At 45.5% G+C, this 24,234-nt stretch overlaps 2 protein-coding genes across 2 annotated transcripts; one reads left to right on the top strand and one right to left on the bottom strand.

Annotated features, from left to right (window-relative positions):
- Nucleotides 1–317: 317 nt before the first annotated feature.
- Nucleotides 318–2,376, bottom strand: CCL4 (C-C motif chemokine ligand 4). The gene is made up of 3 exons (XM_066366300.1): nt 2,081–2,376; nt 1,252–1,366; nt 318–674 (listed from the first exon to the last, which is right to left on the bottom strand). The coding sequence occupies exons 1-3, from the start codon at nt 2,154–2,156 to the stop codon at nt 587–589; spliced, it is 279 nt and encodes a 92-aa protein (XP_066222397.1). The 5' UTR covers nt 2,157–2,376; the 3' UTR covers nt 318–586.
- An 8,646-nt stretch (nt 2,377–11,022) lies between these two features.
- On the top strand, nt 11,023–12,896 carry LOC136393672 (C-C motif chemokine 3). The gene is made up of 3 exons (XM_066366299.1): nt 11,023–11,215; nt 11,870–11,984; nt 12,407–12,896. The coding sequence occupies exons 1-3, from the start codon at nt 11,140–11,142 to the stop codon at nt 12,495–12,497; spliced, it is 282 nt and encodes a 93-aa protein (XP_066222396.1). The 5' UTR covers nt 11,023–11,139; the 3' UTR covers nt 12,498–12,896.
- Nucleotides 12,897–24,234: the final 11,338 nt, after the last annotated feature.

The raw sequence follows: 24,234 nt of genomic DNA, 5'->3' as shown, positions 1-24,234 counted from the left end.
CACTGTGCACCCCAAACAACCTACAAGCCTTTGCAAGTCACACCACCTCTGTGCCCGTCTCCTCATCTGTAAAACTGGAGGTAAGAGTCCCTACTTCATCAGGGCGTTAAAATCCTTGGTGAAGGTATTGGGATTGTCTTTAGAGCATTGAGCCCATATGAAGTCCTCTGTGACTGCTCATTCTTATTGTGTTTGGAAGTGGTAGTTTGTTCCATTTAATAATACCAGGCAATTCCCTTCACACCAAATCGAATGAAAACACAAAGAAACTGTCTGTATATATTTACATTTTTAGTTTTATTATGAAAACACCCAGAATGCACTGCACTACCCGTGTATCCGCAATAGCAGAGAAACAGTGACAGTGGACCATCCCCACGGGGGACATGTGTCCTTTGGTAAAACCAACATAAATTATGGAAATAACATGAAATACAATAACACAGCACATAGTAAGGATTAAATTAAGAGAAGGAACAGGGACTACTGAGAGGAATCGTGAACGTGGAGCAGGAACATCTCACTCAGAAGCGACAGGCTCAGGCGAGCTCCCCCGGAGGCCTCCTGCCCCTGTGCCTGGAGCAGCTCAGTTCAGTTCCAGGTCATTTATGTACTCCTGGACCCAGGCCTCACTGGGGTTGGCACACACCTGTCTGCCCCTTTTGGTTAGGAATCTGTAGAATGAAGAGTGAACAGGTTAGAATCACATGGGACCCTGTCTGTGGTAGACATCTCCCTCTGCTTGACCACACTTCATGTTGTACAGCTCTAGTGGGGGCAAGACCCTCCCGGGTGGTACTGGATGTAGACTCCTTGTAACTTCCACCCTGGACTTAGCTGTGGCCTCAAGGTTGCCCAGATTGGGAACCAATGAGCTTTACAATCAGTATGGCTATATCTCCTCATTCATTCCTGAGTGCGCCTAGCAATAACTTTTCCACGCGTTTTTCTAGTCATGGTTTAAGAAATCAGCCAACATTTCCTGTGATCTGTTTTTACTTTCCCCGGTTTTCTAGCTTCTGGCTAATTTCCTCACCATAAACCCACCATCTTGTCCCTTGACTCCCTTCCAACTCCCCTTCAGGCCTCAACAGGTGACCTCATGACCTTGTTTCTTACTGCTTTCTGGGACGGTTTCAGCTCTCAGACTTGATTCCCTACTGTTTGATCCTCTCCCTGCCCAAATTAGGCCCCTTATCGAATCCTGCCCTTGTCCTTGCCTCCCAGAGCAGCCCAGAGGTTGATACTTACACCACAGCTGGCTGGGAGCAAAGGCTGCTGGTTTCATAGTAATCCGTCACAAAGTTGCGAGAAATTTGCCGCAGGATGTAAGAGAAGCAGCAGGCTGTGGGAGGGTCTGAGCCCACTGGAAAGAAAGGCCATGGTGAGATCGAAGCTATCAGGAGCTGCTCTTCGGGCTTTTCGTTATGGATATTCAAGGGGCATCTCTGTGGAGCTACCAGAACCCCAAATATGGTCCCTCGTAACCAATCCCACCCACCCAACGTAGGAGTCTTTTTCTGAATACAGGATCCTAAGGGAAGGTCAAGGAGCTGGAGTGGGTCTCAGAGCACACATCTAACTCCCTTCATTTAACAGATGGGGAAACCAAAACACACAGAGACAGGGACTTCCTTAAACAAGTCTACTAGTTACTATTTCTTAAGAAAACAGGAACTTGAATATTCTGAATGTCTAGGACAGTGTCTGGCAAGCCACATGCGGCTCTTTGGCCCCTTGAGTGTGGCTCTTCCACAAAATACCACGTTCGGGTGCAAAGGCCAGCTTAGGAGTATGCTAATTAAGTTAATAACAATGTACTTACCTATATAGTTTAAGTTTAAAAAATTTGGCTCTCAAAAGAAATTTCAATTGTTGTACTGTTGATATTTGGCTCTGTTGACTAATGAGTTTGCCGACCACTGGTCTAGGAGATGCTACATTTAACAGCAGGCTATTTAAAATTCTTCCCAGCTCCCTTTTGTCCCTTCCCCAGATGCCACTGGGGGACCAGCCCCAACTAGGAAAGGGAGCTCTGCCTACACCCCCACTCCAGAAGTAGGAGCTGAAACAAACTTACTCGGTGCTGAGAGCGCCGGGGAGCTGAGGGCAGCCACCAGCAGGAGGAGAGAGAGGACGGTCACACAGAGCTTCATGGTCTTGCAGAGAAGAGGCTTTCCCGGAGCTGAGATGCAGAGCCTGCAAGCTTCAGAACCTGGCTGTGTTCTGTGCTGGTACTGAGTTGGGGTCCCCTCTTTATAGGAACTCTGAGGGCTGGGACAGAGGTGGGAGCACAGGAGGGCAAGCGGAATTTCCAGGGTAGAGATGATGTCACGGTGCCAATACGGAAACTGAAGCTAGCTGAGAGTGAGGACTCTGCACGCTTCTCTTCCCCCAGGGTGGTGTCATCACAGTGGAAAGGAGGAAGAAGAGGAGGAGGGGACAAGTGGGCTGCACCCTAGAGGGAAGTGGTACACCGAAGGTAGCGACTGAGACAGAGGAGATAATCGCAAACCCGAGAGGAAAGATGAAACATTCACACCTGCTAGGAGGGGCTGTAGATGAGAATCATGCTGCTCGTGGTGGCTGGAACCTCCAGAAGCTGGAGGCTTCGTGCTGACAATCTTTCCAGGGTTGTCACAGCCTGGCCCCAAGAAGGACGGGGTGCCAGGACTCCATGTCACATTCCTGAGCCACATTCTACTGGGCTGAGTGACCTTAGTGCCCTATATGTTTCCTTAGGCATAAGAAATCCAGCATTGAATGTGCAGAATGACTCAGCAGGACAACAACCTACTTATTGAACATTTGCTATGTGCCAGGCAGTGGGCAAGCTGCCTTATACACTAAACATCAAGCCTTACCCTGCCCCTGAGCAGGAGCGTGATTATTCCCCCGAGACAGGTGATAAGGGTCGCAGAACAGAGGAGAGTTCACCGGTAATCTCAAGACCACAATCTTAAGTGGCCATGCCAAGATTTGACATGAATTTCTTCTAACTCTAAAATCCATTTTCTTTCACCCTGTTGGCACAATGGCCTCACCTCAAGTGCTAAAATAGCTGTGTTGCCAAGCAACAAAGCAGCAGCCCAGACAGGCAGAGCATCACTTGGTAGGGGACTCGCCAGGTGGATTCTGGTCCAGGTTGGGGAGCACATTGGGAGTTTGTCCTTGCCTCCCCGCCTCTCACTTAATAATAATAAAAAAGAGTAAAGAATGTAAATTTGTGATTTTCACATTGGGCAGCTACCCAGGCATCCACTTTAGAGAGAACCCTGATTACAAGTGCCATTTCAACAACTGATTTGCCGAATTCAACAAAAAAGTAGGTATCAGTTCTGCTAAACTGGTGTGAGCTGGTGCGAATGAGCGAAATCCCACCACTGCATGTCACCTGTAACATTTCCATTGCCTCCCCTACTAGAAAGTGACGTTCCTTGATACAGAAAATGTGTTATGCCTATCTCTGTGTACACAGTAGCTATTCAATAAATATGTATTTAATAAGTGTCCAGGGGCAGCCCAGACTACCAGTTTTAGCAGGGGGTGGCGACGGCAGCGGGGGTACAGGTCACATGGACTCAGGATGTGAACTCCGTTTAGCTCAGTGAACAAGGAATGAACTGAGCATCCTCCCACTTTATTGAAAATGTGAGGTGATAATTCCCCTCTGTCCCCTGCCCTCAACCCACAAACACAGTGGTTTTACTTTAAGGGATACTATTTTAGGACTCAATCTTTCCAGCTCAGTGGTGTGAGAGATGACAGCAGGAGTCAACCGTGGTTCCACGGAGCTCCAAGTGCATTCTGTGGGTCACTGCCACACACACTGCAGGGGAATCTTTCATTTCCCTGTTACTCGTGGTAATATAGAGGTTTCCCCTTCTACACCCTTTACCGATACTGTGCTCATAGCTCTATTCTGGGCACTTTCATATCTGTTTTGTCATTTTGTCTTCCCAGATGCAGGCAGGACTTGCAACCCTGGCAGAAATATGACCTCGCAAAGGCCCTGGTCCTTTGATTTCTCCCAGCATGTCTATGTCCATGGTTTTATATGATCCCAAATCTGTTTTTGCTATTATAGCAAAACCTAGAGAAGTTAAAAGACTTGATCAAGGTCACACAGGATGTGTGTTAAAACTCAAGGTCTTGTCTGGCCGGTTGGCTCAGTGGTAGAGCATCAGTCCGGCATGTAGATGTCCTGGGTTCGATCTGGTCAAAGCACACAGGAGAAGCGACCATCTGCTTTTCCATCCCTCCCACTTCCCCTTCTCTCTCTCTCTTCTTTTCCCACAGCCATAGCTTGATTGTTTCAAGCATATTGATCCCAGGTGCTGAGGATGGCTCCGTGGAGTTTCTGCTTCAGATACTAAAAATAGCTTGGTTGCAAGCATGGCCCCAGATGGGGGTTGCTGGGTGCATCCTGGTCAGGGCGCATGTGGGAGTCTGTCTCTCTATCTCCTCTTCTCTCATTTGGAAAAGAAGAAGAAAAAGAAGAAGAAAATAAAAAGACCCATAGTCTTCCAACTCCTGGTCCAAAGATGACCAGACTTCCTTTTCAGGTGCGACCCTCTGAGATGGCCCTTCAGGGAATCTCTGAAGGTACCAGCCTCTCAGGAGGGATGACAGAACTGCCGAGGAGCAGGAAACAGAGGTGGCCAATCTTGACACTAAAAATGGATGCCTAAAACCTCAGCTAGCACTACCCTACATAGACTGCATATGTTTTATCTTATACTACATGCATACCTTTTCATTTAAAGAAAGCACTTTCTGGCTTTTCTTTGGCATATCTCAATTGCCAGCATCACTAGTCTTGTATTTTGGAACCATAATTAAGTAAAATAAGTGTTACTTGAATACAATTGATTGTTAACCAACAACCAATCTGATAACTGAGATGGCTACTAAGTGACTAACTGGCAGGCAGTGTGTACAGCGTAGACACACTAAACCAAGACATGATTCACGTTCCCAGTGGGACGAAGCCGCACAGTGTGCAATTTCTTAAAACTTATAAATTGTTTCTGGTGGATACATGTCATCATACATTTGTCAAACCCACAGAATGCACAACACAGAGAATAAACCCTAATGTAAAGTATGGATTAATTAATAATAATGAATTAATTTTGGCTCAGAAATTGTAACAAACATACCAAGTTAACAAGATGTGAGTAATAGGAGAAAATTGCAGGGGAGAGGGAGCCAAAAGGATATATAGAAAGGCTCTGTACTTTCCACTCACTCTTTCTGTAAACCTAAAACTCTCCCGAAAAATAATGTCTTTTAGTTAAAAAAAGAAAGAGCAGAGCCTGACCAGGCGCAGTGGATAGAGAGTTGGACTGGGATGCAGAAGACCCAGGTTTGAGACCCCGAGGTTGCTGGCTTGAGTGCAGGCTCATCTGGTTTGAGCAAAGCTCATCAGCTTGGGCCCAAGGTCGCTGGCTCGAGCAAGGGGTTACTTGTTCTGCTGAAGCCCCATGGTCAAGGCACATATGAGAAAGCAATCAATGAACAATTAAGTGTTGCAACAAAAAACTAATGATTGATGCTTCTCATCTCTCTCCGTTCTTCCGTTCCTGTCAGTCTGTCCCTATCTATCCCTCCCTCTGACTCTATCTAATTCTGTCTATGTAAAAAAAAAAAAAAAAAAAAAAGAGCAGAGATATGAGGCAATATCTAGGGGAAAATTAAGAGTCATTGAAGTTCTGTTTAGCTTTGCTTTGGTTTTCTTGTTTAATTTGGTTTTCTTTCTTTCTTTCTTTCTTTCTTTCTTTCTTTCTTTCTTTCTTTCTTTATCTTGAGAGAGAGAGATGAACAGACAGGAAGGGGGAGAGATGAGAAGCATCAACTCGTAGTTGCAGCACTTTAGTTGTTTATTGATTGCTTTCTCTTATGTGCCTTGATCAAGGTGGGCTCCAGCTGAACCAGTGACCCTTTTCTCAAGCCAGTGAACTTGGGCTCAAGCCAGTGACCTTGAGCATCAAGCCAGTGAGTGACCTTTGGGCTCAAGTCAGTGACCATGGGGTCACTATGATCCCACACTCAAGCCAGCAACCTTGGAGTTTCAAACCTGGGTCCTCAGCATCCCAGGTCAATGCTCTATCCCACTGCACCACTGCCTGGTCAGGTCGGTTTTCTTTTTAGGTAAGCATGTGAGAGTATGTGTTTATGCAGGAAAACATTGATAAAGTAGGAAAGAAAATAAATAATTACAGGAGAATCTTTTTAGAACTAAAGAGAGAGGAGGATCAGAAACATAAGCAGAACTTTCCAAAAAAGAGAATATATTTTTAAAAAGGGGGAAAAAAGCTTTTGAATTGTTTATATCTGAATTTTCCATTTAATATTGTGAACTATGATTGACCACGGGTAACTGAAACTGAGGAAAGTGAAACCATGGATAATGGGGGACTGCTGTAGATGAAGGAGGTGCCGGGGAGGGATGAGCCAAGGCTGATGCCCTGGTCTGTGGCTTGGGAGCTGGGTAGGAGGGGTGACTTTTATTGATTGGAGAAAACAGAAGGAGGAGCAGAGGGACAGGGGGAAGGATCTATTCTGATGCTGGGATGTATGCTTTGATCTATCTACTATAGACACACACACACACACACACACACACACACACACACACACACACACACGACCAGAGGAGAATGATAAGAACTCAAGACAGAAAAGCAGAGAGAAGGGGCTGCATGGAATTGTCACTCTGGGATTCTGAAAAGGAGCCCCCAGAACATTGTTTCTACATAAAAGGCGGAGCCAAGCCTGCTGCAACCTGACTCTGGGCAGACCTGGAAAAAAGCAGACCGAGGCTAGACCAAACAAGGGTATCACCATCAATGGACTACTCCATGGAGCCAGTGTCGGAGGGAGAGAGCCGAGACTGACACCCAGGGAAGTGGAACTGCAGGGCCAGAAACAGAAAGGAAACCACTCCAGCAGGGCCGGGCCTTGGGAAGCAATGAGGAGATGAGCAGAGCAGGACAAAGCAATAATTATGCAGAACATGAATTGTTCACCCAGAATTCCATTACTCATCGCTGGGGTGCTCCGTTGGACTGAGGTGGGGCTTCAAAGAGGCTGGAATGAGCCGGAAAGCTAGGACACAAATCAAGCCCCTCCAAGCTGACTGACCACCATGCTGACTGCTGGTTACTTTCTGCCTAAGAGATCTTGGCCAAAGATTAAGACCTTGACTCCATGGCCTTTCTGACCCTTTCCTTCCTGTTAGCATTTCAACTCCATAGTGGGACCTGGACATAACATGTACTATTATTGAAATCAGTGATTTATTCATTCATTCACCACGTACTGATTAAGCTCCACTACATGTCAGGCGTGTGGTTATCATTGGTGACACTTTGCTAGGTAACGCACAGAGTGAAATAAAAAACTGACCAATTCTATCTGCGTGATCCTGGGCAAATCACTTCACCTGGGAACATCAGTTACCATCTCGGAAATTTCTGAGACCTCTCACAACCAATTCAACAGTCCTAAGGCTCTCTCAGATTATGTATTAACATGCAGAGGGAGCAAGGACACCATATCACCGACTGAAAAAAAGAAATGCACCCCCATGTTTATGGCAGCATTGTTCACAATAGCAAAGATCTGGAAACAGCCCAAGTGTCCGTGAGTGGATGAGTGGATTAAAAAGCAGTGGTACATATATACAATGGAATACTATGGGGCCATGAAAAAGAAGGAAATATTACCTTTCACAACAATATGGATGGACCTGGAAACTATCGTGTTGAGTGAAATAAGCCAGGCAGAGAAAGAAAAATATCCTATGACCTCACTCATTTGAGGAATCCAAGGAATAATGAGAACTGAGGAATGGAATTGAGACAGAGGAGGGATCAAAGGGACCACAGGAAAAGAGGACAGAGGGAAAGGGGATGAGAGGATGGATAAACCTGAAGGGAAGGGGGAGATGTTGAGGGGAATAGGGGGGAGGGCGGAGGCATTCGGGGTGACCCTAGAATCTATGTAAACACAATTAATTAAATAAATAAAAATGTTTAAAAAAAAGACAAAGGGCAACTTCCTGGTTTTAGGATTGGTATGGAAAATCTTACTTATATAATTACTAAGATAGAATTTTATATCAATAAATCACCTTTATTAAAAAGAACAAACTTTTAAGAAACAGAGTCCATGTCAGAAAATTCATCATGTGGTAGGATTTTGTTTAAATCCACCAACAAGACATGGTATGAATTTGGTTTAAAGTCAACAGAACATGGTCTAAATTCTTTGGAGAGAAAATTATGTAAATAACACGTTATAACACAATATGATAAGTGTTGTAATCATGGAGGTGGATAATAAGGTCCATTATCAGAAAGCAGTTGATTCAGCATTTCCGTTTCCTTTTTCTCGCTCTCTCCAAGTCATAGAACCAGCTCTCAGAAACTGAATCCTGAGTGTGAAGGGAAGTTCCCCCCAAGAAGTAAATGAGGGACTGCAATGCAAGGTTTCAACTGAGAACTGGGCAGAGAAGGTGGGGTAAGGAGGAGGCATTATCTGTGATCTAGAGTTTCCAATGAAATAAGTGACAGACTCCATTTTTGGAACTGACAATGACAATGGAAAACAGCTGGGTGTTAAAGCCTCAGTGAAACTGGCCATTGCCCTTTCCATGGCATCTAGCCTTTGCTTCGCCTCCCTCAAGACCAGCATTAGCCTGACCAGGTGGTGGTGCAGTGGATAGAGTGTCGGACTGGGATGCAGAAGACCCAGGTTCGAGACCCCGAGGTTGCCAGCTTGATCATGGTCTCATCTGGTTTGAGCAAAAGCTCACCAGCTTGGACTCGAGGTCGCTGGCTCGAGCAAGGGATTACTGGGTCTGCTGAAGGCCCGCGGTCAAGGCACATATGAGAAAGCAATCAATGAACAACTAAGGTGTCACAACAAAAAACTGATTGATGCTTCTCATCTCTCTCTGTTCCTGTCTGTCTGTTCCTATCTATTCCTCTCTCTGTAAAAAAAAAAAAAAAAAAAAAAAAAAAAAAAAAAAAAGACAGCATTAGCAGTCACAGGGATGGGATCACAACACAGCCCATGTACTTCTATTGAAACTGGAAGGACAGAATTCCTAAGCTGTGGTCTTACTTTGCTTACTTCCTGTTTCCTCCCTTTGGGGGGATGCTAAGCCCTCAGGTTTGGCCCCAATTTATCTTCCTCATCCATATTCGCTCCACTCTGTAGCCACACTGACTGCTCTCTCCTCCTTCTGAGCCCGCAGTTTCACACGTGGGACGCTGCATCTGCGGGACCTCTACCACCGCCCTGGCTGTGAACATTCGAGTACTTTCAAGACCCGGCCAAAGTTCCATCCCTTCCGGGACACCTCCCTCAGTCCTCCCAAGGGAGGTCATTGCTTCCTCCCCCGGGCATGCTGAGCTTCCACTGATTTCTCTTAGGAGTCTTAGCACTTTCTGCTAAGTGCTGTGGTTACCTGCTTATCTATCTTCTTCCTGCTGCTACTAGACCAGGGGCATCTAGAGGACAAAGACCATTCAAAAGAATTAAATCTATCTCTCATTATAAAATGTGATTTATGCTTATTAATTATGTAACAATAAAATACTAAAGAGTGGAGAAGGAAAAAAAACCATACAGACCTGGCTGAGAAGTCAGCACTTTCACTCCACTGACATTATGAATTGAACAGAATAAGAAAACTGCTTTGAATTTGGCTTTGTTTAGGTAAATATTGCACAGGTTTCTTAAAATGGTTCAGAAAGATGTAAACCAAGATTTCATTTTAGCAGAGGCCACCGGACAGAAACTTTGGTATATTTCTCAAAAATTTCTTTTAATTTAAAATTAAACAATTGACAACAACCTACTTTCCAACCAATGATATTATAAATATTTTAAAAACAAAATATATGTGTAAGTTTGTGAACTGACTAGGAAAGTAATACATTCTCACTTAAAAAAGAGAGAGAGAGAGAGAGAAAGAATTCCAGACAAAGAGAAAAACAAGGACATTATTTACCCATAGATCTTTTACACACACATATATATGTATTATTGCTGCATTGGGAGATTTATTTCCCAAGCTTTTTATTTTTTCTATTCCCAGTGTTTATATATATAAACTACATATATGCATATTTATGGTTACAGTTATAGTTATCTGTGTGTATATACTTGTATATCTTGTATAATTTGTACAATTTGTCATCTTACTTTTTTACAACTGATTTTATATTTGTTCCACTACATTTCATTCAGTTTAAGGACTTAATAATAGACAAGCCAGTGGATATATTACAACTCACTTTATCAACCCCGATAGAGGAAGATTTAGGTTGCCTTATTTTAGACCTACAAACGATGCTGGGTCAGATATATCTTTACTTTTGAAGACGCTTCCATATTTGGGTTTGTTTCTTTAGAACTCTTTCCTAGAAATGTGTATAAATATTTTTAGGCTCCTGAAATATTAACACCCACATCTAAAGTATCTTTATGAATTTGTGACCCAGTGACCCTAGTCATCCAGCGACTGTTAGATGAATGGACGAAAGACAGAACCATGACCTCATGCTTCCTAGTCCTCTAGCGGGAATTCCTCAATTCAGTTTCTAGCCACCAAGCGAGGCTGTGCCACCCTCCACCGCATCCTCTCATCCAGCCCATCCGAGTGCTCGGAGCAGCTGTGGAAGCCCGGGAACTTCAGCTCTGGGGGAGGACGGAGCTGGAGAGTTCATGCACAGCTCAGTCTCTATGGAAAGGGACCAGCTAAGAATAGCCCTGAGTTGGGATACACTCTTCTCCAGCTCTTAGGGGGAAACCATTTCCTCACAAATAAAGCGGAACAAGTCACGAGTTGTGGGTTCAGACTTATAGTTCAGAGGAGCTATTCTTAGATATCCTGAGCCCCTGTGGTCACCTAGGACCCTGAGTTGTGCAACTCTCAGCCTGACAACACCAGCATGCTTAAAAATTTCCCTCCTCACCCCCGGATTCCATTTCCCCTCCACCAGGACTGCCTATAAAGAGCAGGGGAGATGGCTTCACAATGCAGAAGGACGCAGCCAGCAACGAGTGCCCACTCCCAGCTCTGCTCTCCTGCCCCTCAAGCCCGCACTCCATCTGCTCAGCATCATGAAGGTCTCTGGGGCCACCCTTGCCGTCCTTCTCTGCACCATGGCCCTCTGCAGCCAGGTCTTCTCGGCACCATGTGAGTCTCTCTTGCTCTTGTGGGTGTCCCCACTCTCTGGCCATGGTCAGACCACAGTCTTCTTTTCTTGTGGTCTTGAGATCTCCTGAGAGAAAATAAAGAACTTCTTAAAGGGTTTCAAAGCATCTTTGCTTTTTTTCTGCAAAACTTGTATTTTCGTCTTATAAGGGAGTGGTTAGCTAGCCCAGTCTCCCTATCTGAGAGCCAGGGTGGAGTAGGGGAGTCACAGTCCCATTTTACAGAAGGCAAAATAGAGACCTAAGCAAGTGAGTTCACCAGAGGCAGAATCCGGTGGTATCATTCTTCCACTAACTCATTCTAGGTCCCCCCAAGAGCCCTGTCCCTTGGATGTCTTAAGAGATATGTCCAAGGTTTCCCTTTGCTCGGGTACAGCTTCTTGCAGAGACATTAGAAAACAGTCTGCTCGGATGTCTGGATCACAAAGAGAAAGACGGTGCCCACAGTGAAGACTCAGAGAAAGAAGGACACAGGCAGAACAAGGACAGAGATAGGGATATTTCTAGGCAAACATGCCCAATGCCTTCTAGGGACTGTCTCAGCCCACGCCCTGCACGAGGCTGTCTTCCTCACTTCTCAGATGTCACCTTTCCTTCTGAACTATGACTCAGGTTCATTCTGTTTCTTCCTCCGCAGTTGGCGCCGACACCCCGACCGCCTGCTGTTTCTCCTACATCTCCCGGCAGGTTCAGCGTAGATTCATAGTCGACTATTTTGAGACCAGCAGCCAGTGCTCTAAGCCTGGTATCATGTAAGTGCCAATCTTCTCGCCCATCTTGGAGGGGACAGAGAGGGTGTGGGGTGGGGGGCAATGCCCAAGGCATAGACAGGCCAGGGCACCATCCTGGAAGGGCACCGTCCTCCAGGATGTCCTATCAACTATGCAGGACCCAGGTCTCTGAGGTGTGACTAGACCTGGCCAGGGGCTTGCAGAGTTTGGTAGGGCTGCCCAGCCCAGAGGGAAGGGAGGGAAAGAAGGAGGCAGCAGCAGGACCCTCTGAGGGGCTCTCTGAGTCAATGAGAGCAGCTCTTGGGGTTGAGATAGGCAGAGGATCCCTCAGAGAGGGGGTGGGCCCCGAGCTGCCCAGGACAGAGTGGGTGGAGAGGCCATGGTGGGCCCAGGGTTCCCCTGCTGGATTCCTCGGTGTGTAAGCCTTCCACTGCTCTCCACAGCTTCCAAACCAAAAGAGGCCGGCAGGTCTGTGCAGACCCCACTGAAGCCTGGGTCCAGGAATATGTCACCGACCTGGAGCTGAATGCCTGAGTGGCCTGGAAGCTTTGAGGAACCCAGCGACCTCGGTGGGCTAATGGGAAGCAGGGGCCTGAGCCTTGGAAGCGGCCTTGTAACCTCCACTGCTACCTCTCCTGTGGGCTGGTTGTTGCCCATATTCTGAGACTCCTCCTAACTTAACTTTCAACTTATTTATACTATTTAATATTTGTATTTATTTTGACTGTCCCACTGTGTTTGGGACTGTTTGCTTCAAAAATCTCAGGACACCTTCTTTACCACCCTCCCTTCCCCTTTCACTTGCACTGTGATGACAATTGAGTGATTGTCAACAGTTTGTTCTGGGCAGAGGTGGCAGCAAAGCCACCAGCCTGACATGTGTATGAAATGTTTCTGTTCGGTACTGCTTTCAGCCTGGAGGAATAATAAAGATGCTTTTCTCAAAGGTAAACTGGAATTGAGTTTGGTTTTGTTTATTTGGCAAGTCAGAACCACTGGTTGAAAGGAATAATAGGCAAAGAACAGGAAGATGTGAAAGGGAGGGAACTTGGGAGGGGGAAGGGGTTCTGCCTTATATGGCACCACACTTCCAGAATGTTGAAATTATGAATAGCTTATAAATCAAATCATACTTACTGTACATGCTCGCTATTTGAATGGATACTATTAAGAAGGGTATTCGTAGTACACATTTATGATAAATCAAACTCTCTTAATGACAATGACTAACATATTTGAGACTTAACTCTAGGCTGAGTGCTTTTTGCAGAGTGTCTATTTGATCCTCACAATGAGATAGTGTAGCTTAAGGACTATTAATGTCCTCATTTGACAGAAGAATAAACTGGGGCTGGGGCTCAGAGAAGTTAGGCAATTTGGCCAAGATCACACAGAAAATGGTACAATTGAGTTCCCAAACTAGACTTTGATACAGCTACAGACTATGTCTTCACCAGGGGCCAAGTTATTTTCCAAAATGCAATCCACCTGTACTCCAATCACAAGCAAAGAGTGTTTAAACCATTTATATCAGCATTTCCTATTAAGCAAACACTAAAATGCACCCAGTATTTGACCTAGATATCATTTGCCCTGATTCCATCTCTAGGAGTCTGCTCTGCAGCAACACTACCAAATAACAGGAATACATAGTCACAGGGATATTCTTTGCAGCATGTTTTATAAACATCGAACAAATGGAAACAACCAGCAGTGAAGAATTTAAGCAGTAGAGGGTTGAGATGCTCATGAATGGAGTAGTCTGCAGCCAGTAAAACAGATAGCACACATTTATACCTATGGAAAGTGTCCCTAATATTATGCACAAAAAGTGTATCTGTTTATATCTCGTATATGTATATATACTCTATGTGTATGCTACAGAACTGTGTATAAAATGCTTTTATTTTTGCTTTTATATTTTTAAAGCCATATACACATTTGCAAAGGTAAATATTTGGAAGGGCACATATCAAAAAGCTAACTGGTTTCTGGGAGGAAATGGGATTAACATATTTTTTTAGGAATGGGTACTTTTCCTTTTTATTTTCTGCATTTTATTTCTTTTTCAGCGAGTGTGTATCGCTCAACTCTCGGGTCTCCTCTTACCTACCCTTTGATGGGTGATATTCTCACCATCGGCACCATTTTCTGGTTGGGATTCTGAGTTGACACAGAGACGACAGATCTTGACCAGTCCTAACAGTTTGTGTGCCATAACGGCCTTTATATAATGACGGCAATGCTTTCATCTCTCACCCTCACTCACACACACACACAAGCTCCTCCCAGGCAACACTTTACAGTCCCCTCCATTACAAGAGCCTCATTCCCCTAACACCATTACCACCCACACCTGTGATCAGTGTGAAGGCACTATTAGGAAAATGGGAGGAACAGCCTTTGTCTCCAGAGAAGCAGTGAAGGCATCCCCATTTCTTCTCCGTTGGTTTCCGGTATTGTGGGACAAACAAAACCTGCTCGCTTACACTGAACTCTTTCTCCAAGTCCAGCAACCCAAAGCCAAACGAGAAGCATAAGCAGCTCAATAGTCCCTAAATGCAAGTGCCATGAACAAAGAGCACCGTGAGGGAAAGGGAGAATGGGAATTGCATTGATAATGAGTATGTGGGGTCTTTCAGCGTCTGAGATGAAACAGAGAGCCTGCAGCAGCCTCCTGGTTGACCTCCCTGAGGGATGTCCTCCATGGACACAGAAAAGAGGAAGAGCCCTTTTCTGGGAGATGCCTTCCTCTTGTCCATGTGACTTAGGACCTGGGGTTTGCCTTAGGTATTGAGCAATCAACAGCCATTTTTGGCTGGTCTTGTGGTTTCTTTCACATCACAACACGCTTCTAATAATAGGAGTCTGATCTCTTCGCTTCTGATCAATTCTATGGGCTAAATAACCAGAAGCAGAGAGCTTGCCCAGTCATTTTTCTTGCACTTCTTTGTTTTAACTGAGAGGAGGGGAGATAGACAGACCCCTGCATGCACCCTGACTGGGGTCCAGTTGGCAACCCCCATCTGGGGCAACCCCCATCAATGGAGCTATCCTCAGCGCCCATGGCCTAGGCAAGAACCAATCTGTGGGAGGGGAAAAGAGAGGGAAGGGGGAGGGAAAAGAAAGCAGAGTCACTTCTCATGTGTGCCCTGATTAGGAATAGAACCCAGGACATCCGCATGCCCAGCCGACACTCTATCCATTGAGCCAACCAGCTAAGGCTTTATCTTGCGTTTTCACTGGGACTGGGAATGTGTACTTTCCAACATGGGCCTCAATAGTACAGTCACCCCTACACCCCTACCTCCTGGCCCTCTGGTGAGAGCTCTATGCCTCTATGTTGGCCCCTGCTGAGGGGTGGCAATGTGCAGAAAAAATAACTATTTGATGCCCTTCAATCAATATTTATGTACCTTCACAAGGAGCTGATTGTCTAGATTAATTAAGTAAGACAGTTATTTCATAGGAGAGGGTAGGGACAGGGAGTTAGGACCATAGTTGAGCATCAGGTTCTTCTCCTGTTGAGTTTCCCAACTCCCTGCCTCTGCTCGTACTGCTTCCAGCTTGGAGTAAACATGTCTGTCTTTACAGCGCTTCTAGACTTCACATTACCTGTGACAATCAAGAGGTTGAAAAGGACTTTCTTAGCAAAGCTAATTTTTTTCCCTTTCCCAATTTCAGATGAGCCCATTTCAAAGCAGCCTAAATTTTTTTTCTTAAAGGGCCTTCCTGTTGGATGTAAGAAGTAGCTATCATATTCCAATATTCAGAATCTTACCTATCAAATTCTTCAATGTTGCAGCTTTAGGATTTGGCACAGCGCCTTAGCACCAACCAACGACAGACCACAGTTCAACCAACCACAGCAAGACCGCGTCCGAGAGGTTCTCAAAGGTGGTGCCCAGACCACAGCATGAGCAACACCTGGACACTCGTTAGAAATGCAAATTTTAAGTGCTTCTCCCTCTTTTGGAAGGTGGAGCACAGCAATCTGTGTTTTAACAAAGCTCCAGGCAATTCCCGTGCAATAAAGTTCAAAAACCACTTCCATTTAACAAGATGTTTACCATATTCCCTCCTACTTCCTCAGTTCAGCCAGTCCCACACTTCAGTCTGGGGGCTGTTCTTTTTTTTTGTGTGTGTTTTTCTGAAGCTGGAAACGGGGAGGCAGTCAGACAGACTCCCGCATGCGCCCAACCGGGATCCACCCGGCATGCCCACCAGGGGGCGATGTCCTGCCCATCTGGGGCGCTGCTCTGTTGTGACCAGAGCCATTCTAGTGCCTGAGGCAGAGGCCCTTCCTAGAGCCATCCTCAGCACCCGGGTTCAACCTCGCTCCAATGGAGCTTTGGCTGTGGGAGGGGAAGAGAGAGACAGAGAGGAAGGAGAGGGGGAGGGGTGGAAAAGCAGATGGGCACCTCTCCTGTGTGCCCTGGCCGGGAATCGAACCGGGGACTTCTGCATGCCAGGCCAATGCTCTACCTGGGAGCTGTTACTTTTAACAGACCCGCATCTCTGCACAGCTACAGGACGCTATTTCTCAGGATGCTGGTAGTTTCAAGGAGGGAAACAAGTGCACAAACTGAACTCAAAGAGGCTTGAAAAAATAAACCCTGTGGCTCCAGGCAAGCCCCACAGATCCAATTCTCTTTCTGATCCCCCTTCCATGTGCGAGTCCGGGATGGCTGCTGGGACCCTGCAGTGTTACATAAATCCTTGTTCATTTTCTTGGAACAGAGAGGCTGTGTCCCCATTGGAAAAAAAAAATCAGTAGGTTCTCTTGGATTTGACTGACTAAAGGTCAGAATCTCTCTTCCTAACCAATCACTATGGCTATGGGACTGGATTTCACAGATTTGCTTAAGTTAATCAAGGCCCATTCCTGGAAAGTGGATTGGGTGAATTTCACAGAAACAGAAAGTCTGAGGATTATGGGGAAGAGTGCCTTGTTAAAGAACCATGGGTTTCTGGCATCAGGGAGGATTTAGAATATGGTGAAGAAAAAAACATGTTTTCATTATAATGTCTGTCTTTTTCCTGTGGATATTTTTTCTTGATGTATGGAGGACATTAACACTTTGTAAGTGATGAATATTTCCATTTATTTATTTATTTATTTATTTATAGAGGAAGGGATAGAGACAGAGGCATACAGAATGAAGGAGAGAGAGAAACATTGATTTGTTGTTCCCCTGATGCTGTCATTGAGGTTGGTTGATTCTTGTATGTGGCCTGATGGGGAATTGAACCCGCAACCTCGGCATGTTGGGACAGCGCTCTAACCAACTGTGCTACTCAGCCAGGGCCAACATTTCTTCTCCTTTGCTCTCTAGATTAGTAACTCTTAGTCTTCCACCTTCCCAAATTACTTTAAAGAAGATGATAATTTGTGTATTTTCTTTGTCCTGTAATGACTATTGCCCAAATCTGAGGCTAATGAGACATTATACTCTTCATGGTGCCAAAGAAACTACCAGAAAATAAAACTACAGAACATACCAATTACGGTAGAACTGACCCTGCCAAGAGCACCACCTACCCTGCTTCTTATAAGCAGTAGACCCAGGACAGGGTAATCGAAAGTACACTCAGAATCATGAGTCATCGTTACTGAGACTGCCCAGATTGAGGAAGAGAAGGGAGTCCTTTAGTACTGGGTGGCCAAAGGGTAGATGAGGGGGAGCACCTCATACTTTCTGCTTCTATTCTCCTTCTTTCCTGGGACCAGCATCCACACACACACACACACACACACAAATATTATATGGAATTGACCACATCCCCAGACACTGGGTGGGTCCTGATTAAAATAAGCCAATTTGTATTAGAAACAGACTCATAGATACAGAGAACAGACTGACAGCTGTCAGAGGGGAGCAGGGTTGGGGGCAGGGTGAAAAAGATGAAGGGATTAAGTAAAAAAGACCCCAACAAACCCATAGACACAGACAACAGTATGGTGATCGCCAGAGGAAAAGGGGTGAGGAAGGTAGAAGAGGGTAAAGGGGGATAAATGGTGATGGAAGGAGACTTGACTTGGGGTGGTGAACACACAGTACAATAGACAGATGATGTATGATTGAATTGTATATAATTTTATTAACCAATGACACCCCAATCAATTCCATTAAAAATAAATAATAAAAAATACCATATTAGCAACACCTAAGGAACTAAAAATAAATAATAAACAAAAATAAAATAAGCCAATTTGCACCTTGGGTTTTCTAAACTTAACTTTATAACATAACCATTTCCCACATCTCTGCATTATTTGTAAAGGCTCCCTAATTGCTAACCAAGTGAAGATGCCATATTTTCTTTACCTTTTCCATACTGTAGAATTCAGGCATCCCTAAACTACGGCCCCGCAGGCTGCATGTGGCTCCCTGAGGCCATTTATCCGGCCCTCCACTGCACTTCCGGAAGGAGCACCTCTTTCATTGGTGGTCCAGTGAGAGGAGCACTGTATGTGGTGGCCCTCCAACAGTCTGAGGGACAGTGAACTGGCCCCCTGTGTAAAAAGTTTGGGGACCCCTGCAGTGTAGATGGTTTAAATTGCTATCAATGTGCTGAGGACCAAATAGTCTAATGAATAAACCCTTTTTTCCATATTTGAAGTTACTTACACAGGAAATAGATTTCTAAACATGGATTATCTTGGTCAAAGGTTAAGATCGTCTTAAGGTTTCTTACGCACATTATCACCCATATCTAACACATCTTCATGCCCTTTTCTTTGTGTATGTTGGGGCCCCAGATGGGTCTCTCTTGAATGAGCAGGTGTCTGAAAGGCTGCCAGCTCTCATGACTCCTGAAACCCAGGCTCTGCCACTACAGCTTTGTCCCTGGATGTAGTTTCAGTTGGATTGTGCTGCCCAGGACTCATGGCATCATTGCACATGTCACATCTGTGGTTAGAACAGCTGGGGAATAACAGAGAAGTTTCTGCTCTGCTGGGGAAACTATGACTAGAGAGTTCTAGTGAGAAAAAACCAGCTAAGTGTTGTTCCCGGGTGACATCAACATCTCACCTCCTCTCGCTGTGGAAACCACTTCCCCATAAACAGCCCCAGTCAAGTGAGTACTTGGAACTATTCTTGCAAATACCCTGAGCCTGTGGTTACCCAAGACCCTTCTTGCATGTACAAGTCAACAGGCAGCACTGTGCTTAAAATTTTCTTTTCTTATTAGCTCCAGTTTATCTCCCCATGGTTCGGGGCTTACCTGTTAAGGGTACAACCTAGACCCCAGAGGGAGGCTGGCATCGGCCAGTCTTGGGCCCTCACTGTCCTCATCATGGCCCTCGTCTGCCACGTGTTCTCCTGCTGCCAGTGGCTGTTGCCCGCCAACTTTCTGGCTTAGGTCAGAGCATATCACCAAGGTCCTATGGTTAGAGGCACCCAAATGAAATCAAGAACTTCCTGAGGGGTTTTCAAAATTCCCTGGGCTATCTGTTCAAATTCCCTGGGCTTTTCTTTCCAAAGGAGTTTTAACCTTCTATTCTATATTCTGGAAGGGAGGGTGGGGAATGGTTAGATTGAACAGGTTTTCAAGGAGAGGCAGAATCCAGCTTCTCCTGCTTCCCAGTGATCAGCTGAGTAATAAACTCACCTCAGTGCCACTTTACAGAGGATCTCTAACTGGAAAAGATCTCTTCCAAGACCAGGAAGAGGCAAACAGAACTGGAACAAGAGGCAGGCTATTCAATTATCTGCATTCTCTGCAGAGAGAGATAGAGGCCAAAACTAAGATTAGAGCAAAAATAAGAGACAGAGGAGGTGGACCAAGATGGCAACAGAAAAAGCCTGAATTTATCTCCTCCTGCAGACACACGGGATCTACAGCTCCTCATGTATCAATTTCTTCTGGAAAAAAACCTAAATACCAGCTGAGCAGTGGCTTCACATCTGAAAAAGAGGAAAAAGTTGCATCAAGGCACATAAGAGAGACTGAGAGATGGGCCTGTCGTCCCTGATTGAGGGGGCGGGGAGGTGGGGGAGGGCAGGGGGAGGACTCACGATCCCAGAGCCTCCCCTGGGGGAGGAGGGTCAGCGCCACATCAGGCACCCAGCTCTGAAGATGCGCACCTGAGAGAGAAGCTCCCCACACATCTGGCTTTGCCAACCAATGGGCTGTGTCCACGAGACCCAAAGGCCCCAAAGACCGGCAGTGCTTCTGAAAAGCACCCAGATTTCACCAAAGAGATTCACCTGCTAGAGGCTGGACTGAGGGGTGGGCCTGCTGGGAAATCCGGGACAGAGGGCCTGGTGGGAGCCATTTTCACTTCCCCTCTGCCTTACTAAAGCTGGCAGGCACCACTTTATTCTTTTTGTTTGTTTGTTTGTTTTTGGCTTTTTTGTTTTTCTTAGCAGGTGCCGTGTTTACCCTCCAACTGGCCCAACCAGCTGGCACCATCTTTGCACTCCAGAGGGGCGTCTTCACACACGCCTGGAGCCCTGGTTTTTGAAAAAAAATTTTGACAGAGAGAGTCAGAGACAGATAGGGACAGACAGACAGGAAGGGAGAGAGATGAGAAGCATCAATTCTTCATTGCGGCATCTTAGTTGTTTGTTGATCGCTTGTTCATTAATTGCTTTCTCATATGTGCCTTGATGGGGGTGGAGGGGCTACAGCAGAGAAAATGACCCCTTGCTCAAGCCAGCAACCTTGTGCTCAAGCCAGCGACCTTGAGCTTCAAGCCAGCGACCATGGGGTCATGTCTATGATCCCACACTCAAGCCAGCTACCCAGTGCTCAAGTTGGATGAGCCCTTGCTCAAGCTGGCAACCTCGGGGTTTCAAACCTGGATGCTCCGCATCCCAGTCCATTGCTCTATCCGCTGCACCACAGCCTGGTCAGGCTGCCTTGGTTTTTGTGGCTGCCACAAAGGAACTGTCCCTGGAACACCTGGCTCTAGTGGCTAGGGGAGGGATGAGGGCTTGAGTTCCTGGGTCCCACGGGATTGTAACAATGAGAGAGACCGTGACAATGGGTACCACTCCTGGGGCACTGCACAAGCAGAGGCTGAAATACACCCCAGCCTCTCTGTGAAAGAGGCCTATTTGCTTGGCCTGGTTCTTTGGCCCAAGGACCAAGTTCTGGGCATGGTGCACATCTGGAAGTTACAGGTGCTTTTAGGGAATGTAGGCCTGGCGGCGTTCTCCCTCTGCCTGAATGCATCTCCCTGGTATTTTCCAAAAAGGAGCTTATACACTCACCTGAAGCCCCAATTTTTGTGACAGTCACCCAGGGGACAGTCCAGACCATCTGTCCTGGTGGCCAGCAGAGCTTACACATTTGGTCCCACTGACCTGTATATATTTGCATTCTTTAAAAGCTACTGAGGGTCTAGCTTCCAAGCAGCCTGTATCTAGGTACTGACTGAGACCCCCACCACACACACAGTTTGGCACTCACAGGTGTTGGCTCACCCTGAACAACTAGGAGCTATTAAAAATAAATCAGGCTGCTTGAACAATCACAAAAGCTCAAGAGGCAGCCAAGAGCTAAGGAAGGTTAAAGAACAAGGTTCATCTTCTGCCCAAGGCCACTCCAAGACTGGGAGAGCACACACAGACACCAACACAGACAAAATGAGGCAGCAAAGGAATGTGTTCCAAAGGAAAGTGCAAGGTAAAACTTCAAATAAAACAAGAGAGAAAAGAAAAAAAGAAACGGGTAAAATGAGAAATCCTCAACTTCCTTCCAGTTCTCCTCATCCCCAAATCCTTACTACCTAACGATGCTACCTCCATCTTCTTTCTTCTGACTTTATCATTGGGCGGGAGCAGCTCACTTGTTCCCATGAAGAATGGCTCAGGCCCAGGCTGTCCCTTCCCCCGGCAGAGGCACAACCCCTGAGCATTCACTGCCTTTTCCAACTTTCCCCAGAAGATCTCTAGCGAAACGATAATGGCTATTACGAGACCGGCATCCAGAGCCATGTACAGGGCGGTCCTCCTGCTTGTCTCTGGGGAGAGATGGGACACGTAGAGATGGAGTCAGTGGAACTGGGAATAGGGAGCAGCCTGCGAAGGTATCAGCTGGTGAATGGGGGCCACCCTAGGAAACCCGGAGCTTTGATGGTCTGATCTGATGGCAGGAGACAGGGAGAGGCCGCGGAGGTATTCCCTGCCGTGTCCCGGGGCCTGGGAGGCGGGGAGGAGCTGCCTTGGGCAGAAGGAATTGGGGAGGAAATGATCATAGGGGGAAGCTGCCTGAGGAGACCCCCTAGCTAGGTCATTGAGGAAAAGTGTAGGGATCTGAGGTTGAAGAAATGGTCCTGAGAAGGTGGATGGACCTTGTGCTTCCCAAGGCAGGAGTGGGAGAGCAATGTGGGACCAGAATTCCCCTGCCGATTCCTCAAGTTCTGTAACTCTATCCCTCTTCAGAACTTCCAAACCAAAGAGGCCAGCAGGTCTGTGCTCAGCCCCTCTAGGTCCTGGTTCCAAGTCCTTCATTGACCTTGGATCTGAATCCCTGAATGATCTAGAAGCAACAAGAAACCAGTTGTATCTATGGGCAGATTAGGGAGCGAGGACCTAAGCCCAAGAAATGTTTCTTCAACTCCAAGAAGCTACTTCTACTGCGCGGGTTGGTTGCCAAGCAACCATACTCTTACTGTAAATTTTAATTTCTTTACATTATTTATTATTTTTGTAATATATTTTCACATATTCTTGACACTTTGCCTGGAGAGACCCCACAACACCCCTGCTTAGCCCCTCTGACCACACTGTGGTTGACACACTCAGGGTGTAGGTGAGTGGTTATGTTTAGCCTTTTCTAGGGGAAATTGTTCTAAAACCATCAACCAACACATATTGATAGAATGTTATTTACCACTTCTGTACTCAGTTGTGTGAAATAATAAAATTTTTTTAAAAGTAAACCAGCTTAAGTTTTTTATTTTATCAAAACATGTGATTCTATAGAATCATCAATAGTGATTTTATTGGTTTTGTTTTGTGACAAAGTCAGGCTCTCTGGTTGGAAAATAAAATGATGGGGGACAAAGATTAGGAAAATCTGAAAAGGGGAAATGAGCAGAAAGGAAATGATAATTATACCTGTGTCTATATATTTCTGAAAGTTAAAAATAAAACATTATTTTATAAAACAATGATTATTGCCTGACCGGGCGGTGGTGCAGTGGATAGAGCGTCGGACTGGGATGTGGAAGACCCAGGTTCGAGACCCCAAGGTCGCCAGCTTGAGCGTGGGCTCATCTGGTTTGAGCAAAAGCTCACCAGCTTGAGCCCAAGGTCGCTGGCTCCAGCAAGGGATTACTCAGTCTGCTGAAGGCCCACGGTCAAGACATGTATGAGAAAGCAATCAATGAACAATTAAGGTGTTGCAATGCGCAATGAAAAACTAATGATTGATGCTTCTCATCTCTCTGTCCCTGTCTATCTCTCTCTCTGACTGTCTCTGTAAAAAAAAAAAAAAAGTAAAAAAAAAACACACAAAAAAAACAATGATTATTTTATAGACTATTATGTATCTAGTGTATAATATATATGTACTAGGTAAGTATATTCTTTATTTAGGTAAATATACTCGATACATATTCATGCATTTAATTTTACTTTTCTCATAAATCAAGCTTCCTTAAGAATTATGCCTTGTTTTCTAAATCCTAGCAATTTCACCAAGAACTAAGCACTTTTACTAGCCCCATTGGATAGAAGAGAAAATGTTGGCTCAGAGAGTTCAAACAACTTGCCCACAGTCATGCAGCTAATAAGATAACCAAGATGCAAATATATACCGTTCTTTCCAGAGCATTCCAGAACCATCTGGGATGGTTGTTTAAAATGCTTACAGTAGAATTTCTTGGGTTTGGATCTAGGGATCCAGATTTTTAGCAAATTCTCATGCAATTACATGCAGACAGAAGACCAAAAACCACTGAATTAATAGGATTTAGCACTCTTTCCTTAATAAAGTATATATGGTAACTTTTTATAAGCCTTTGTTTTGTTTTAAACTATTTTTTATTATCAAAAAGTGGAATTTTGGTAGTCATAGTTTTTTTGTGTGTGTTTGTTTTTTGTTTTTGAGAGTAGGGGAGATAAATAGACAGACTCCCGCATGTGCCTGACCAGGATCCACCTGGCAATCCCATCTGGGGCTGATACTCTGCCCCTTTGGAGTCAATGATCTCAACCAAGCTATTTTTAGTGCCTGAGGCAAAGGCTCCACAGAGCCATCCTCAGCGCCTGGGGCTGATGTGTTCAAATCAATCAATGCCTTGGCTGTGGGA

This window comes from Saccopteryx leptura, chromosome 2, assembly GCF_036850995.1.
Source record: "Saccopteryx leptura isolate mSacLep1 chromosome 2, mSacLep1_pri_phased_curated, whole genome shotgun sequence".
NCBI classification, from domain to species: Eukaryota; Metazoa; Chordata; class Mammalia; order Chiroptera; family Emballonuridae; genus Saccopteryx; species Saccopteryx leptura.
Note: the sequence above shows the minus strand (reverse complement) of the source record. Positions and strands in the feature narration are given on the sequence as shown.